Here is a 17,580-nt window from a genome sequence, read left to right on the forward strand (position 1 = left end):
TCGTTCCTACTACATTACAGTTCATGTCTGACAAAATAGAGCAATCTTTACCCATTTTAGTTGTAACCTGTGATGCTGGAGTGGATACACCAGCACGGCAATGCGCAATAATAAAATGCCCAATGACATGTAGTATAAAATAAGGGCTATGAAATGACATCAATCACACCCAGCAGCCAGGCTGGGTGTACAATGGATGGATTGATGGCCTAATCTAGACACACATGCATGGAGAGAAAGGGGGGAGGGAAAGAGAGAGAGTAGGGTGGCAGGGAGAGGGAGTAGAGAGAGGGATAGACTGTAGCTAGAAGCTACAGTAGTCAGATCCCAGGAGAGATATAAAAGCATTAGTTGGTAGTGACACAGTGTCAGGACATTACTCATTGTGTCCCCATGGTTTATGTGCTGCCGGGAGTGGGACACTGGTTGACAGGCAGGCAGACAGCCCCACTGGTCCTGTCCTAGGCCGCACACACACACACACAYAACAGCAAGCTCCTGACTGAGCACTTTGGGCCTGCTACCCTTCAAAACAAAGGGCCCGTTGTCTGTGTGTATCCCTCTCTCTCTTATCTAGCAACCTCTCGCCAGTCCCTCTAACACCACAGACGAGTAACCACCACTCAGCCAAGTCTGAAGAAGAGACTAAAAAGAGAGAAATCGTGGAGCCTAGAAAGAGAGAAACTGGGAAGGTGGGTGAGATAGAGGATTTGGTGAGAGAAGAATACAGAAAGAGACACCTGCTGTTAACTGCCTCTCACCTCACCACAGAGTGCTGAGTGGTAGAGTGATGTGGGAAAAACAGAGCTGTTCTGAGTACACTGTACACTAGGGCTCTGACGGTTATAGAATTTTGGATGACGATAATTGGCCAGCCAAATGACCGCGGTCACCATAATAACCACTTGAAACTCTTAAAAACTAAAGTTGCAATATTGTAACTTTTTGGGCAACATGACTAAATTCACATAGAAACGTGGGTTTTAGATCTGTCATTCTAACTGATAGCAAGTCTAAGAAGCAGTAGATTTGTTCAATGAGCGCCATTTCTATGCTTCCTGCTCTTAAGTTTCGTGTTTGTTCCTCCTTCGGTTTTGTACACCAGCTTCAAACAGCTGAAAATACAATATTTTTTGGTTATTGACAATATATACAGTTATAGTCTGAAGTTTACATACACCTAAGCCAGATACATTTAAACTCAGTTTTCACAATTCCTGACATTAAATCCAAGTAAAATTTCCTGTCTTGGGTCATTTAGGATCACCACTTTATTTTAAGAAATGTGAAATGTCAGAATAATAGTAGAGGAAATTAGTTATTTCAGCTTTTATTTCTTTCATCACATTCCCAGTGGGTCAGACGTTTACATAGACTCAATTAGTATTYGGTAGCATTGCCTTTAAATTGTTTAACTTGGGTCAAACRTTACAGGTAGCCTTCCACAAGCTTCCCGCAATAAGTTGGGTGAATTTTGGTCCATTCCTCCTGACAGAGCTGGTGTAGCTGAGTCAGGTTTGTAGCCCTCCTTGCTCGCACACGCTTTTTTAGTTCTGCCCACACATTTTCTATAGGATTGAGGTCAGGGCTTTGTGATGGCCACTCCAATACCTTGACTTTGTTGTCCTTAAGCCATTTTGCCACAACTATGGAAGTATGCTTGGGGTCATTGTCCATTTGGAAGACTCATTTGCGACCAAGCTTTAACTTCCTGACTGATGTCTTGAGATGTTGCTTCAATAAATCCACATCATTTTCCTCCCTCATGATGCCATCTGTTTTGTGAAGTGCACCAGTCTCACCTGCAGCAAAGCATCCCCACAACATGATGTTGCCACCCCCGTGCTTCACAGTTGGGATGGTGTTCTTCGACTTGCAAGTCTCCCCCTTTTTCCTCCAAACATAACCATGGTCATTCTGGCAAACATTTCAATTTTTTTTTTTTCATCATCAGACCAGAGGACATTTCTCCAAAAAGTACAATCTTTGTCCCAAAGTGCAGTTGCAAACCGTAGTCTGGCTTTTTTATGGCGGTTTTGGAGCAGTGGCTTCTCTCTTGCTGAGTGGCCTTTCAGGTTATGTCGATATAGGACTYGTTTTACTGTGGATATAGATACTTTTGTACCTGTTTCCTCCAGCATCTTCACARGGTCCTTTGCTGTTGTTCTGGGATTGATTTGCACTTTTCGTACCAAAGTACGTTCATCTCCAGGAGACAGAACGCATCTCCTTCCTGAGTGGTATGGCAGCTATGTGGTCCCATGGTGTTTATACTTGCGTACTATTGTTTGTACAGAGGAACGTGGTACCTTCAGGCATTTGGAAATTGCTCCCGAGGATGAACCAGACTTGTGGAGGTATACAATTATTTTCCTGAAATCTTGGCTGATTTCTTTTGATTTTCCCATGATGTCAAGCAAAGAGGCACTGAGTTTGAAGGTAGGCCTTGAAATATATCCACAGGTACACCTCCAATTGACTGAAATTATGTCAATTAGCCTATCAGAAGCTTCTAAAGCCATGACCTAATTTTCCAAGCTGTWTAAAGGCACAGTCAACTTAGTGTATGCAAACTTCTGACCCACTGGAATTTTGATACTGTGAATTATAAGTGAAATAATCTGTCTGTAAACAATTGTTGGAAGAACTACTTGTGTCATGCACAAAGTAGATGTCCTAACTGACTTGCTAAAATTATAGTTTGTTAACAAGACATTTGTGGAGTGGTTGAAAACGAGTTTTAAATGACTCCAACCTAAGTGTATGTAAACTTCCAACTTCAACTGTATATTTCACAGCGGTTTAGATGGTACAATAATTCTCAACACTATGCATTGCTTGTTTTGTCACAAACTGAAATTAGGCTATTAGAATTTTCGCAACCAGGAAATGGTGGAGCGATTTCTGCAGATTGCACGTTATAAAGTATTTTTTTAAACKTTATTTTATTTGTACATTTTCTACTCTCTTCCACTCCTGACTGCATGTGCTGCCATATAAATAATAGAACAGGTATTTCCTCCCCATTCAGGTCAATGACGCCAGAATTGGTGGACTGGCGGCCATTGCAAGTGKAACCATAGAAGAAAAGCAGTTAGTAAAATACGTGCTAAAATTTGCTGTGATAGTTGAGTTGAATCAACCAGACATTACAAAAAAAATACATTCCACTGCATGAGCCACATCAGTTAATATCATTTGAATGAAAATTCTACATTGCCATGGGAATTATTGCATCACAAGACCAAGCAGCCATTGCGTGTGTACCAATGAGTTTACCAATCAAATTGCAGAGGTTCAAAGCCTGTTGTAATCAATCTAGTCAATGGTTATTTTATTTTCATCACGGTCTTCACCCATAACCGTCGGTTACACAGTTATACGGAAATTGCGCCAGCCCTAGTGCACAATGCTCTGAGCTGATTTGAGGTATAGCAGTCGCCCAAAGGCAATGGCCCATCTTCTACACACACACAGTGAGGGAGGGAGTAGGAGATTGAGTGGACGCAAACACAGCATCCTGTCAAGGAGCATTGCGTCACACCTTCCTCTTTGTGTGTGTTTGAATCAATGTCACAGTTCGTAAGTAGWGTTACAGGTATAACTACTCTATAGGTGAAACAACAACAAATCACTGCAGAGGTCTAAGAGAAGTCTACCAACAAAGCACTGCATAAGACAAAGGCAATGAAATTGTTTCTGATTATTGCAATGTGTATGAATGAAATCAGCTTGAAATGCTCTAGCATGGTTTCTTATCGGCAAAGCACTGATACTGGTGTAGTCTACATAGGCAATATATTCTCATATTTACTAAATAAAAATTATCATATTGGCAGTTTGATGGACTGACAGGATTAATTTACTTAATATCCTATTAAAATAATTAACATGATAAACAAACGTGGAATTAGGGCACTGTGTTTTGTGCAATGATGTGACATGCCTGGATTTAGMGATCCAATAAATGGTGCATAAAATAAAAAGGACAATATTTCTCTCGGTTTCCTACAGCTGCCATACTGGGAGGGTTGGAGGAGGAGAACCCTGCTTTGAACCATCCCCGCTCCTCCTTCACTGATGTCACAGTCTACGTGCATGCAAGTGTATGTGTGTGCAGCTTTAAGTTAGAGGGGTGTGTCTCGGTGTGTGTGTGTGTGTCTCAGTGAAGGGCAGAGGAAACCTGCCAGTGAATAAAGGCAAAGGCAGCCAGTTTGAGAGAATGGCTTAAGAGCAGGTTGTTATCAGCGCAGATCACACACACGCACTGGAGCTCAGTCTTTCATCTCTACGCTCCCTCTCTGCCTGAAGCAAAGAGGAGGCTCATCTCCACTCTCTCACCAGCCAGGCAGCCTGGTTAAATGCAGTAATCGCRTCAGCCTGAATCGCTGCACTAAAGATAATGAAAAGTGTTCAAAAATACCTCTTCACTACATCTGCCTGCCTCGCTCTCTCTCTGTCTGTGCCGAGGCAGCAGCAGCCGGGAGGGAGCAGGAGAAAATACAGAAGAGAGGGCTGTGGAGGCATGATAATACACGTCTCACAGAGAGAGCTTACAACAGGCAGGCAGCATAGAGCTAATCCTCTGGTGAATAACCACCATGAACCCACTAGGGTTGCGCCCTAAACAGCACAATATCCTCTATGTAGTGCACTACTTTTGACTAGGGCGCATAAGCCCATAGAATGCCTTGTGGGACGCAGCCAAGTTTACATACATACAGCCCTGCTCCTCTCGTCTACAGCATTAAACACCAAGGTTGCAAATTGCAAATGTTGCAAGTGTACCAAATGTGGTTCAGTGAGTGAACCATGCCTGTGTGATGAGTGACCTTACATGAGACCTGAAGACTAGTGTTAACACTCTTCATAATGAAAGTTGTCATATCAGTCTTTCAGATGACCAGACTAGGCCTATAAAGTAGACTCCTGATAAATACAACGACTTGAGTCTGTCTTGACTTAGCCTAGTCTCTCCTCTCCCCACACAGCCAATGTCTTAACAGACATTTTAATGGTCTCGTAGGACAATAACTGGAGGTATAGTATACTACTGGCTTATGGGCCCACTACTGTACATGGAAAATAGAGAATATGACTGCTGCCATATTATGGATTTTTAAGCATGGTTATACGTACGCACACCACGCAAGGGTCGATATGAAACGTCACTTCAGCCGCAAGAGCGTTTCCATGGAAACAAGTCAGGCTATCTGTGAGCAAATAACATAAGAGGAAGTACTTGTCTTTGGATGGAAAAGCAAATTACATGATATTAGTATTGCAAACCATTGATGACAACTTGGGAGATTGCTGTGCACATCTAACCCTACCTAGAATAGGCTACTGGGCAATTCCACAGAATTATGCTGTGACTGATTTTTTACTTTAAAATGTATGTAAAAACAACAACATTGATTTCAACGGTTAAAGACCCATTGCAGTCAAAAACAGTATTTTCATGTGTTTTATATGCATTTCCATACTATGCGGATGAAATATCCTTTTTAGTATAAGCGCTGTTTGAAAAGACAGCTTGAAATTTCAACCTGTTTTGGTGGGATGGAGTTTTGGCCTGCCTGATGACATAACCAGATTAGTTAATAGACCAATAAGAAAGAGGGTTCCAAACCTCTTTGCCAATAATAGCTATTTTTAGTTATTTTTGACCATTTTAATTGAAAACGGTAAGGTATTTAAATGGTTACCCGGAAATGATTTAATATGGAGATAAAAAACTCTACACTGGACCTTTAAAAAAAACATACAACTATGAACAATGACTACGTTAAACAATTTACACAGTAAATAAAACATTTTACTAGAAAAACTGTGCAGATGCATAGTTTGTTAAATTTTACCATAATTATGTTTCCTCAGCAGTTATATTCTGTTACAAAACTTTGTATCTGCACAGTTCTTCCTGTAAATGTGTTTTTGTAAAAGTGTCAGTGGAAATTGTTAAGAGTAGTCATTGTGCATAGAGTTCTATGGTTTGATCAAACTTTGAAATCTATGTTTTTTGGTTGGTATACATTATAAAGTGAAAAAGTCAGTGAAATGCAGTAGGGTAATTCCATGATAACGGAATTACCATACTGCATTTCATTTCCCCTAATAAATCTAAAGTAAAAGGACAAATTAGTTTGATGGAAAATCTGAAACCTAAATACAGTGAAATAGACCCATCTGTATCCTATACATTGTAGAATAGGTATATGTAGGCTACTCCATGATTTTAYTACAGGCTATGTTGCACACATTGCAACTGCGCCGAATATGTTGGGGCCTGGATACATGAGGTCTCTGAAGTGTCTGTCTGGAATAAATAAAATATGAGGTTAAGAGCGAGCCAGTAACCGAAAGGTCGCTGGTTGGAATCCCCGAGTAGACTTGGTGAAAAATCTGTCATTGTGCCCTTGAGCAAAGCACTTAACCCTAATTGCTCGTCCACAGCAAATTACAGAAGCATCTGCTAAATGACGAAACCGTTCTCATTCAAAGGGAGGGTTGGCAAACGTGATAATTTTTCATCTACTGCCTAGCCACAGAGTAGCAGAGTCCACGCACTCCCGTGTAGCAAATAGTGATGGAATTTGGTTTTAGAGTCTGTGGTATCTTTGCCTCTGCTGGTGATTACTAGCTTTTTTAAGGTGAAATATTGCTGTGGAATGAACAATGTGATGCTGAAACGGAATGGAACTTTGGTAACATTTTAGGTTGTTAGCAAAGTTCTCAAGTTTTGGCTTCGAATGCGGCATATCAACATCCTTAACGTAAACATGCTCTGTTAATAAATATAAATGAGAATGACCTAGTCAATTATCCATATAAGTATTGCACGGGTGACCACCCTGTAAGTGCATTATGAGACTTGGGGTAGCCGTAAAACTTGTTCAATATCTCAAAGGCTGTGTAGAGGAATGTAGCAAGCATGCATCCAACATTTGCGTGCCAAAGTGTTGTATGCGTGCATGGTGCCTTACCRGAGGAATGGTCCACGGGTCCACCGCCGTTAGTAAAGAGTGCAGAATACAGGTCAGGGTACGCCTTTTCCAAGGCCACACACAGCTCGAGGAAATGGTCGCTTTCCTTGTTCACAAGCATCTTCAAAAGCTGGTCCACTTTCTCCGCGCTGGAAGAGCAGTTTTGGTCCAGTTCGAAGCGGTCGAGCTGGCTCAGAGTACCGGAGAGTATCAGCAACTCTATCAGTCGATCTGCGTCTGTTATAGAGTCCAGCAAGTTTTGGTGGAATTGTTCTAACAACTCTTTGTGCTTTGGCTCCATTGCCGTTCGCTTTAGTTCCGTAGCTAGCTAACTAGCTAGCAGACTGGTTAGCTAACGTATCCTCGGCTTTATTTCTCCAAAATGACCCCCTGCCCGATAAGCGAACAAGGAACTAACTTCCTAATTGTCACTTGTATGAATTTTGCATTACAGCCATGACATGTAATAGCATGGGAGAGCAGTTGTTTATAACAAATAGGAAAAGGCACAAGAAGCCATATTTGTTGTCTACGGCCGTTGACTGCACTAAACAGAGATACATTTTCCCAGCTTACTTACGTCTGGCAACTTCGTCCATTTTTGCGTTATTCCGACGAAAACCTGTCTAACACATTTGCTTTTCTATAAAGCACTAAACCGACTCAACTGCTAGGRAAACTATCGTAACTCTCTCGCCGTTCCCCACTTACACTGTATCCTCCGCCATGTCTGGGCTGTTCAGCAGCTGCTGCATGCTGTCAATCAAATTCCCATACAATGCCATGTAAGGTAAAAACGGGGTGGGCCTTACCCCAAGACACACCTGATTTTCAATGGGCGTGCTCCGTAGTACGTTCTGAAATTCCAGGCGGAAAAGATGACAATGGATAATTTATTTTGCATGAAAACGTTTCTGTGATAAATTGTATCAGAGATACAGTACATTGAAGCAGAGGCAGTAGTGACAACCAACTCAGCAAATAAAATKTGATTTGATTTGACATTGTTCTAGCCACTTAAACATTTTCTTTGCTTTCCAACATAACCATTTTGGTGAGATGAAGAGGAGATTTTTGATGACATTGATATAAATATAAATTAATATTTTTAGATATAAATGAACATTTTTGATTATATTATATCATATTGTTTTAATTTAAAATGTTTTCTGTTTTATTACATTGCAAAATATACATATGATAGGAACAATTCTTACCAGTGTGCCAACTGTACCAACAAGATTCATACATTTCTACCACACTGCTGTGCAGCCAAAATGAATTGAAGAGAGGCAGCAACAAAGCAAATGAATACCATGTTGGATGTGAATCAGATCAAATAGTCACTGAGTAGCAGACCTGGGTTTAAATACAATTTCAGGTATTGAAATTACATTTCACGACATATATTCAGATAACCTTTATTTGAAAAAAACAAGAGGTTGAACATTGGAATATATCTGGAAATACATTTGAAAACTATTTGAAAATACTTAAATACACTCCCATGCATTTAACCCAGGTATTTGAAAATTGTATTTGAAGTAAGTATTTTAAAATACAATTTGGTCGACTATTTGGTTTTTACAAAWAAGCATTCAAGTACTCAAATAAATGTACTAGTTTTGGGCTGTGTATTTGAAAATACTCAAAAACACTTATTTTTTCCCCAAATTGAACAAATACTCAAATACACATGTAGTCTAACCAATGGCTGTGTTCAGTAAGAAAAAACGTAATGCACATTTCAATTAAATGGAAATGCTGCTGTTCTGAACGACCAGTTGTAAAACTGGGAGGGTTTGGTCTGTGGGTTGGGAAAAGCTGTCAGCATGTCAGCCTTTAAATACATCCCTCATTGCTTCAAGCCACATCCTACCACACCCACCAAATGTAGAAAACGTACCTCAGTCTGTTCAAGAACGTTGAAGAACATTTTGGGGAATCATTACGCAATGTAGCATATTTTAATCTAACTGAATGCACCCCCATGTCTGCTGAGTAGTCATAACTAAGTGGGAAGGTGGTTATCACCAGTTGTGAAGTCGTGAATACCAGTTGAATGCAGTCACGTGCTTTGAACTCGTGAGAAACGGCAATTGGCTAATGGCCAACAAGCTGCGTCAACCATACATTAAAAGTACAGCTATCATGCTTGTAAACTAATTATCGTGTTCAAAAACCATATTAATAGATTGCTTTTTATAAATAATGTTTTGTTGTTGCATTAACTGCAGAAAATGCTGTTATCGAGGTAATTTCCTTAGTAGGTGACCTCAGAGGTCAGCATGAGGGAGAAGTCTATCAGCTCAGGGATGATAGATGAGTTTCCCACTAGTAACTACCAGTTGGAGGGGCGTTCACGTAGATGTTTCTCTGTCTTAAGTGGTAAATACCACGTTCCCACTTGGTTATGAACTGAAAGTTGTTTATGGAGCAACTGTCATTCACCTTCAGATTTGTTTCAGAAACCATTGCAAATCAACATCAATTGGAATGATCAGGGCAAACTCAAAATGTTCAAAATTGTATGACTTTTGAAGTTAGATGTGATTTGGCCAAAAAAATGAAACATGGTGAGATTGCTCACATCGCTTTTTGGTTTAGCAGGTTTTTTWAAAACAAATCTGAACGGTGAATGACCATCTCCTGGCCCATAGACTGCTTTTAGGGTAGTTGAAAAAAAGAGCCAAGTCTAAAGAAATTAAGTTATCGTTTAATGCTCAAGCTAAAGTCATTTCACGCATTAAAAATAAAAGTGGCATGGGGGAGACAAAAATGTCCAACTTTTTCATAGGGGGTCTGGGGATTTTATGAAAATTGAACCTCATTTCCACCTGATCCACAGCATGGTTAAACATTCTCCATTTAGACAATGTGACATGTAATTCTCATATGCTAAAATGGAATTCAGCTGGATCTGTAAGGAGTTTGGCTAGCTCTGAATCCAGATTTCTTGGGGGACAAACGCCTGTAATGGCAAGTAGCAGCGAAGAAACACAATTTATATTATCCAGGTCAAACCAAACCCTGTAGGCTGCAGGAATAGTGTTCAATACTTCTCTGGTCACACTTTATGCTCACAAACTAAATGAGTCAAAACCAGCTATTGCACCTTATTCTACCCTATGGTGAATTATGACATTCTGTGCAGACAAACGTCCAAAAGGGAAGATCAAATCTTCATACATATTAGTATTCAATCTGATCTCCATTTTGGTTTATTTGGGTTTTCACTTTCATTGTTATCCATCCACAGGTTTGTCCGTCACTGAATCAACTATAAACCCCTGTGACGATGACAGTAAATTAGAGGTTGAGATCCAACACTTACCTGCATGTTCAAAGGTGGGTGGGTGCCTTTTGCTTTGTTATATATAGTTGAAGTCGTAAGTTTACATACACTTGGGTAGGAGTCATTCAAATTCATTTTTCAACCACTCCACAAATTTCTTGTTAACAAACTATAGTTTTGGCAAGTCGGTTAGGAGATGTACTTTGTGCATGACACAAGTAATTTTTCCAAAAACTGCTTACAGACAGATTATTTCACTTATAATTCACTGTATCACAATTCCAGTGGGTCAGAAGTTTGCATACACTAAGTTGACTGTGCCTTTATACAGCTTGGAAAATTCCAGAAAATGATGTCATGGCTTTAGAAGCTTCTGATAGGCTAATTGACATAATTTCAGTCAATTGGAGGTGTACCTGTGGATGTATTTCAAGGCCTACCTTCAAACTCAGTGCCTCTTTGCTTGACATCATGGGAAAATCAAAAGAAATCAGCCAAGACTTCAGAAAAATAATTGTAGACCTCCACAAATCTGGTTCATCCTCGGGAGCAATTTCCAAATGCCTGAAGGTACACGTTCATTCTGTACCAACAATAGTACGCAAGTATAAACACCATGGGACCACGAGCCGATCATACCACTCAGGAAGGAGACGCCTTCTGTCTCCTAGAGTATGAACGTACTTTGGTGTGAAAAGTGTAATCAATCCCAGAACAACAGCAAAGGACCTGTGAAGATGCTGGAGGAAACAGGTACAAAAGTATCTATATCCACAGTAAAAGAGTCCTATATCGACTATAACCTGAAAAGGCCAATCAGCAAGAGAGAAGCACTGCTCCAAAACCGCCATAAAAAGCCAGACTACGGTTTGCAACTGCACATGGGACCAAGATTTTACTTTTGAGAAATGTCTTCTGGTCTGATGAAAGAAAAATATAACTGTTTTGGCCATAATGACCATGGTTATGTTTGGAGGAAAAAGGGGGTAGCTTGCAAGCCGAAGAACACATAACCAACCGTGAAGCACGGGGGTGGCAGCATCATGTTGTGGGGGTGCTTTGCTGCAGAGGGACTGGTGCACTTCACAAAAGCAAATAGCATCATGAGGCAGGAAAATGTGGATATATTGAAGCAATATCTCAAGACATCAGTCAGGAAGTTAAAGCTTGTTGCAAATGGGTTTTCCAAATGGACAATGACCTCATGCATACTTCCAAAGTTGTGGCAAAATGGCTTAAGGACAACAAAGTCAAGGTATTGGAGTGGCCATCACAAAGCCCTGACCTCAATCCTATAGAAAATTTGTTGGCAGAACTGAAAAAGCGTGTGCGAGCAAGGAGGCCTACAAACCTGACAGTTACACCAGCTCTGTCAAGAGGAATGGGCCAAAATTCACCCAACTTATTGTGGGAAGCTTGTGGAAGGCAACCTGTAACGTTTGACCAAAGTTAAACATTTTAAAAGCAATGCTACCAAATACTAATTGAGTGTATGTAAACTTCAGACCCACTGGGAATGTGATGAAAGAAATAAAAGCTGAAATAAATCATTCTCTCTACTATTATTTGGACATTTCACTTTCTTAAAATAAAGTGGTGATCGTAACTGACCTAACACAGGGAATTTTTACTCGGATTAAATGTCAGGAATTGTGAAAACTTAGTTTAAATGTATCTGGCTAAGGTGTATGTAAACTTCCGACTTCAACTGCAGATACAATTAGTATTGTTTAAAAAAAATWWAAAWAAAGTTTTGTGAAGGGAACAAACCTAAACTAAGCAAAAAAGAAACATCCTCTCACTGTCAACTGTGTTTATTTTCAGCAAACTTAACGTGTAAATATTTGTATGAACATAAGATTCAACAACTGAGACACAAACTAAACAAGTTCCACAGACATGTGACTAACAGAAATGAAATAATGTGTCCCTGAACAAAGGGGGGGTCAAAATCAAAAGTAACAGTCAGTATCTGTTGTGGCCACCAGCTGCATTAAGTACTGCAGTGCATTTCCTGCTCATGGACCACACCAGATTTGCCAGTTCTTGCTGTGAGATGTTACCCCACTCTTCCACCAAGGCACCTGCAAGTTCCCAGATATTTCTGGGGGGAATGACCCTAGCCCTCACTCTTCAATCAAACAGGTCCCAGACATGCTCAATGGAATTTAGATCCGGGCTCTTTGCTGGCCATGGCAGAACACTGATATTCATTTCTTGCAGGAAATCACGCACAGAACGAGCAGTATGGCTGGTGGAATTGTCATGCTGGACAGGGTCATGTCAGGATGAGCCTGCAGGAAGGGTACCACATGAGGGAGGAGGATGTCTTCCCTGTAACGCACAGCGTTGAGATTGCCTGCAATGACAACAAGCTCAGTCTGATGATGCTGTGACACACCGCCCCAGACCATGACGGACCCTCCACCTCCAAATCGATCCTGCTCCAGAGTACAGGCCTCGGTGTAACGATCATTCCTTCGACGATAAACGCGAATCCGACCATCACCCTTGCGACGGTGGGTTTGTGACCATAGGCGACGTTGTTGCCGGTGATGTATGGTGAGGACCTGCCTTACAACAGGCCTACAAGCCCTCAGTACAGCCTCTCTCAGCATATTGTGGACAGTCTGAGCACTGATGGAGGGATTGTGCGTTTCTGGTGTAACTCGGGCAGTTGTTGTTGCCATCCTGTACCTGTCCCGCAGGTGTGACGTTCAGATGTACCGATCCTATGCAGGTGTTGTTACACGTGGTCTGCCACTGCGAGGACGATCAGCTGTCCGTCCTGTCTCCCTGTAGCGCTGTCTTAGGCGTCTCACAGTTCCAACATTGCAATTTTTTGCCCTGGCCACATCTGCAGTCCTCATGCCTCCTTGCAGCATGCCTAAGGCACATTCACGCAGGTGAGCAGGGACCCTGGGCATCTTTCTTTTGGTGTTTTTCAGAGTCAGTAGAAAGGCCACTTTAGTGTCTTAAGTTTCATAACTGTGACCTTAATTGCCTACCGTCTGTAAGCTGTTAGTGTCTTAACGACCGTTCCACAGGTGCATGTTCATTAATTGTTTATGGTTCATTGAACAAAGCATGGAAACAGGGTTTAAACCCTTACAATGAAGATCTGTGAAGTTATTTGGATTTTACGAATTATCTTTGAAAGACAGGGCCCTGAAAAAGGGACATTTCTTTTTTTGCTGAGTTTATATTTTCTCAATTCCTGATGTAACACCAACCCTTGTTTATTGCTTTGTATTCAGCTAAAGTCTTCAGAAATGGTCTAAAATACATTTTTGCGCAGCAATATGTCTTTCCTTGCACTTCCAACACAGCTTATCCATTTATTTATCGCCCTCCAGGTTCCCTTGGAGAGTTCATCAATGAGCTTGACGCCCTGATAAGTTCCTTTCCTGAGATGGCTCACCTCTCACAGTTCTGGGTGACTTAACCTCCCCACGTCTACCTTTGACTCATTCCTCTCTGCCTCCTTCTTTCCACTCCTCTCCTCTTTTGACCTCACCCTCTCACCTTCCCCCCCTACTCACAAGGCAGGCAATACGCTTGACCTCATCTTTACTAGATGCTGTTCTTCCACTAATCTCATTGCAACTCCCCTCCAAGTCTCCGACCACTACCTTGTATCCTTTTCCCTCTCGCTCTCACCAACACTCCCACACTGCCCCTACTCGGATGGTATCGCGCCGTCCCAACCTTCGCTCTCTTCTCCCCCGCTACTCTCTCCTCTTCCATCCTACATCTCTTCCCTCTGCTCAAACCTTCCCAACCTATCTCCTGATTCTGCCTCCTCAACCCTCCTCTCCTCCCTTTCTGCATCCTTTGACTCTCTATGTCCCCTATCCTCCAGGCCGGCTCGGTCCTCCCCTCTGCTCCGTGGCTCGACGACTCATTGCGAGCTCACAGAACAGGGCTCGGGCAGCCGAGCGGAAATGGAGGAAAACTCGCCTCCCTGCGGACCTGGCATCCTTTCACTCCCTCCTCTCTACATTCTCCTCTTCTGTCTCTGCTGCTAAAGCCAATTTCTACCACTCTAAATTCCAAGCATCTGCCTCTAACCCTAGGAAGCTCTTTGCCACCTTCTCCTCCCTCCTGAATCCTCCTCCCCCTCCTCCCCCCTCCTCCCCTCTCTGCTGATGACTTCGTCAACCATTTTGAAAAGAAGGTCGACGACATCCGATCCTCGTTTGCTAAGTCAAACGACCCGCTGGTTCTGCTCACACTGCCCTACCCTGTGCTTGACCTCTTTCTCCCCTCTCTCTCCAGATGAAATCTCGCGTCTTGTGACGGCGGCCGCCCAACAACCTGCCCGCTTGACCCTATCCCCTCCTCTCTTCTCCAGACCATTCCGGAGACCTTCTCCCTTACCTCACCTCGCTCATCAACTCATCCTTGACCGCTGGCTACGTCCCTTCCGTCTTCAAGAGAGCGAGAGTTGCACCCCTTCTGAAAAAACCTACACTCGATCCCTCCGATGTCAACAACTACAGACCAGTATCCCTTCTTTCTTTTCTCTCCAAAACTCTTGAACGTGCCGTCCTTGGCCAGCTCTCCTGCTATCTCTCTCAGAATGACCTTCTTGATCCAAATCAGTCAGGTTTCAAGACTAGTCATTCAACTGAGACTGCTCTTCTCTGTGTCACGGGGCGCTCCGCACTGCTAAAGCTAACTCTCTCTCCTCTGCTCTCATCCTTCTAGACCTATCGGCTGCCTTTGATACTGTGAACCATCAGATCCTCCTCTCCACCCTCTCCGAGCTGGGCATCTCCGGCGCGGCCCACGCTTGGATTGCGTCCTACCTGACAGTCGCTCCTACCAGGTGGCGTTGCGAGAATCTGTCTCCGCACCACGTGCTCTCACCACTGGTGTCCCCCAGGGCTCTGTTCTAGGCCCTCTCCTATTCTCGCTATACACCAAGTCACTTGGCTCTGTCATATCCTCACATGGTCTCTCCTATCATTGCTATGCAGACGACACACAATTAATCTTCTCCTTTCCCCCTCTGATAACCAGGTGGTGAATCGCATCTCTGCATGTCTGGCAGACATATCAGTGTGGATGACGGATCACCACCTCAAGCTGAACCTCGGCAAGACGGAGCTGCTCTTCCTCCCGGGGAAGGACTGCCCGTTCCATGATCTCGCCATCACGGTTGACAACTCCATTGTGTCCTCCTCCCAGAGTGCTAAGAACCTTGGCGTGATCCTGGACAACACCCTGTCGTTCTCAACTAACATCAAGGCGGTGACCCGTTCCTGTAGGTTCATGCTCTACAACATTCGCAGAGTACGACCCTGCCTCACGCAGGAAGCGGCGCAGGTCCTAATCCAGGCACTTGTCATCTCCCGTCTGGATTACTGCAACTCGCTGTTGGCTGGGCTCCCTGCCTGTGCCATTAAACCCCTACAACTCATCCAGAACGCCGCAGCCCGTCTGGTGTTCAACTTTCCCAAGTTCTCTCACGTCACCCCGCTCCTCCGCTCTCTCCACTGGCTTCCAGTTGAAGCTCGCATCCGTTACAAGACCATGGTGCTTGCCTACGGAGCTGTGAGGGGAACGGCACCTCCGTACCTTCAGGCTCTGATCAGGCCCTACACCCAAACAGGGCACTGCGTTCATCCACCTCTGGCCTGCTCGCCTCCCTACCTCTGAGGAAGTACAGTTCCCGCTCAGCCCAGTCAAAACTGTTCGCTGCTCTGGCACCCCAATGGTGGAACAAACTCCCTCACGACGCCAGGTCAGCGGAGTCAATCACCACCTTCCGGAGACACCTGAAACCCCACCTCTTTAAGGAATACCTAGGATAGGATAAAGTAATCCTTCTAAACCCCCCCCCCCCCCCCCTTAAAAGAGTTAGATGCACTATTGTAAAGTGGTTGTTCCACTGGATATCATAAGGTGAATGCACCAATTTGTAAGTCGCTCTGGATAAGAGCGTCTGCTAAATGACTTAAATGTAAATGTAAATGTAAATGTAATGTAAATGTATTTTGTGACCATATTACTTGCAACACTACAATAAGAGTTGAGAGGTTGGCTACTTTTTCCATTCACTTCACATCACATCCTCTACTTCTGAGGCACTCCAACGGAGAAGCATATGAGTGTCTTCCATTCCCTAATGCTATGAATAACTTCTGTATCATGGCCATCAGATACATCTTAGGTTTTAAGAATTCAGAGAATCCCTAGAATGCCCTGGAAGTCAAATAAATAGAAGATTCTAAGAACTCTGTGGATTTGTAAGAAATTCTAGAATGGATGCCCTGGCTTTCTCCTTGCCATGTATGGATTGTTGCTGGGCTGATGGTGTCTGTGTATGGAAGGTCATGTTAGCCTTCATTGACTGCACACTTTTACAGATATTCCGCAGGGCTGAAAATATTCAGCTAAGACCCTGGCTACTCAATCTAAATATATCACCAGATTTCCCTGTATAAGTTTCTAAAAAATGCTTAAAATCTGTTTCTCAGTAAGTGGTTTTAGGAATAATGCTGCACTACTCACACACAAATTCTGATTGCAGTAGAAAATATCAGTCTGTAAAAATAGACAGGATTAGTTATGAACAGATGCCTGAGGTTCTTTTCCAGCTACAGGGACAAAAAATCATCCCAAAACAATCAACTTCACAGGGATAATGCTTTTGTGACTGGCTGTGTGACTAATACCTATATATTTACATGGTAGTTAGTGTATATAGGAAGATAAAGTGTACGTACAATGTAGTTACACATTTTGGCTTTTTATCAACCGCTAATACAAACATGGTCTCTCAGTGAGCACGGTCTGTGAACTGCACTGAGCTACAAGGCATTATTGCCATCTAGGGGCCAGAATGAAAATAACATGTATGGCAGGTAAATATTGTATCATAAACATAATTCTAATCATATATGCACCAAATTAACATTGATCACATGTATTAACTATTGGCCTCTTGATTATGCCTGAACTCCAGTCCCAGTGTCTTCTGTATTGGAGCAGAGTTTATTGACCAGTGTGAAGAAAAGGGTCAAGGGAAATGTCATTTTTTAAATTCACATTTATCATATCAAGCACCACCAACACATGTGAAAAGGGCAGTGTTTCCGATGACATCCGGTGTATCATATGATTTTAATCAACTAAGACCTTTGGCTACTTTTGTCTACTCATAGTTGATTAATAAAATCATGTGATGCACACCAGATGATGGCATCGTAAACACTTCTCCTCATTGATCTTTTTGACTACAAAAGAGAGGAACATGCCTTTTTCAAATATATTGATGTTGGGGTGCTCCTG

At 42.6% G+C, this 17,580-nt stretch overlaps 1 protein-coding gene across 7 annotated transcripts in view; it reads right to left on the reverse strand.

Annotated features, from left to right (window-relative positions):
• dlg5a (discs, large homolog 5a (Drosophila)) overlaps positions 1-7,745 on the reverse strand; it is a 54,313-nt gene extending 46,568 nt beyond the window's left edge. For 5 of the 7 annotated variants that reach the window (XM_024007093.2, XM_024007094.2, XM_024007092.2 and 2 more), the window contains exon 1: positions 6,987-7,744. In XM_024007093.2, the coding sequence (XP_023862861.1) occupies positions 6,987-7,287 (301 nt within the window). In that variant the 5' untranslated portion in view covers positions 7,288-7,744. Of the gene's footprint in view, positions 1-6,986 lie in introns of all 7 variants that reach the window. The other 2 variants (XM_024007098.2, XM_024007096.2) reach the window with 1 other exon arrangement.
• Between the last annotated feature and the right edge of the window lie 9,835 nt (positions 7,746-17,580).

The sequence above is a fragment of the Salvelinus sp. IW2-2015 genome, linkage group LG18 (assembly GCF_002910315.2).
Source record: "Salvelinus sp. IW2-2015 linkage group LG18, ASM291031v2, whole genome shotgun sequence".
In the NCBI taxonomy this organism is placed as follows: Eukaryota; Metazoa; Chordata; class Actinopteri; order Salmoniformes; family Salmonidae; genus Salvelinus; species Salvelinus sp. IW2-2015.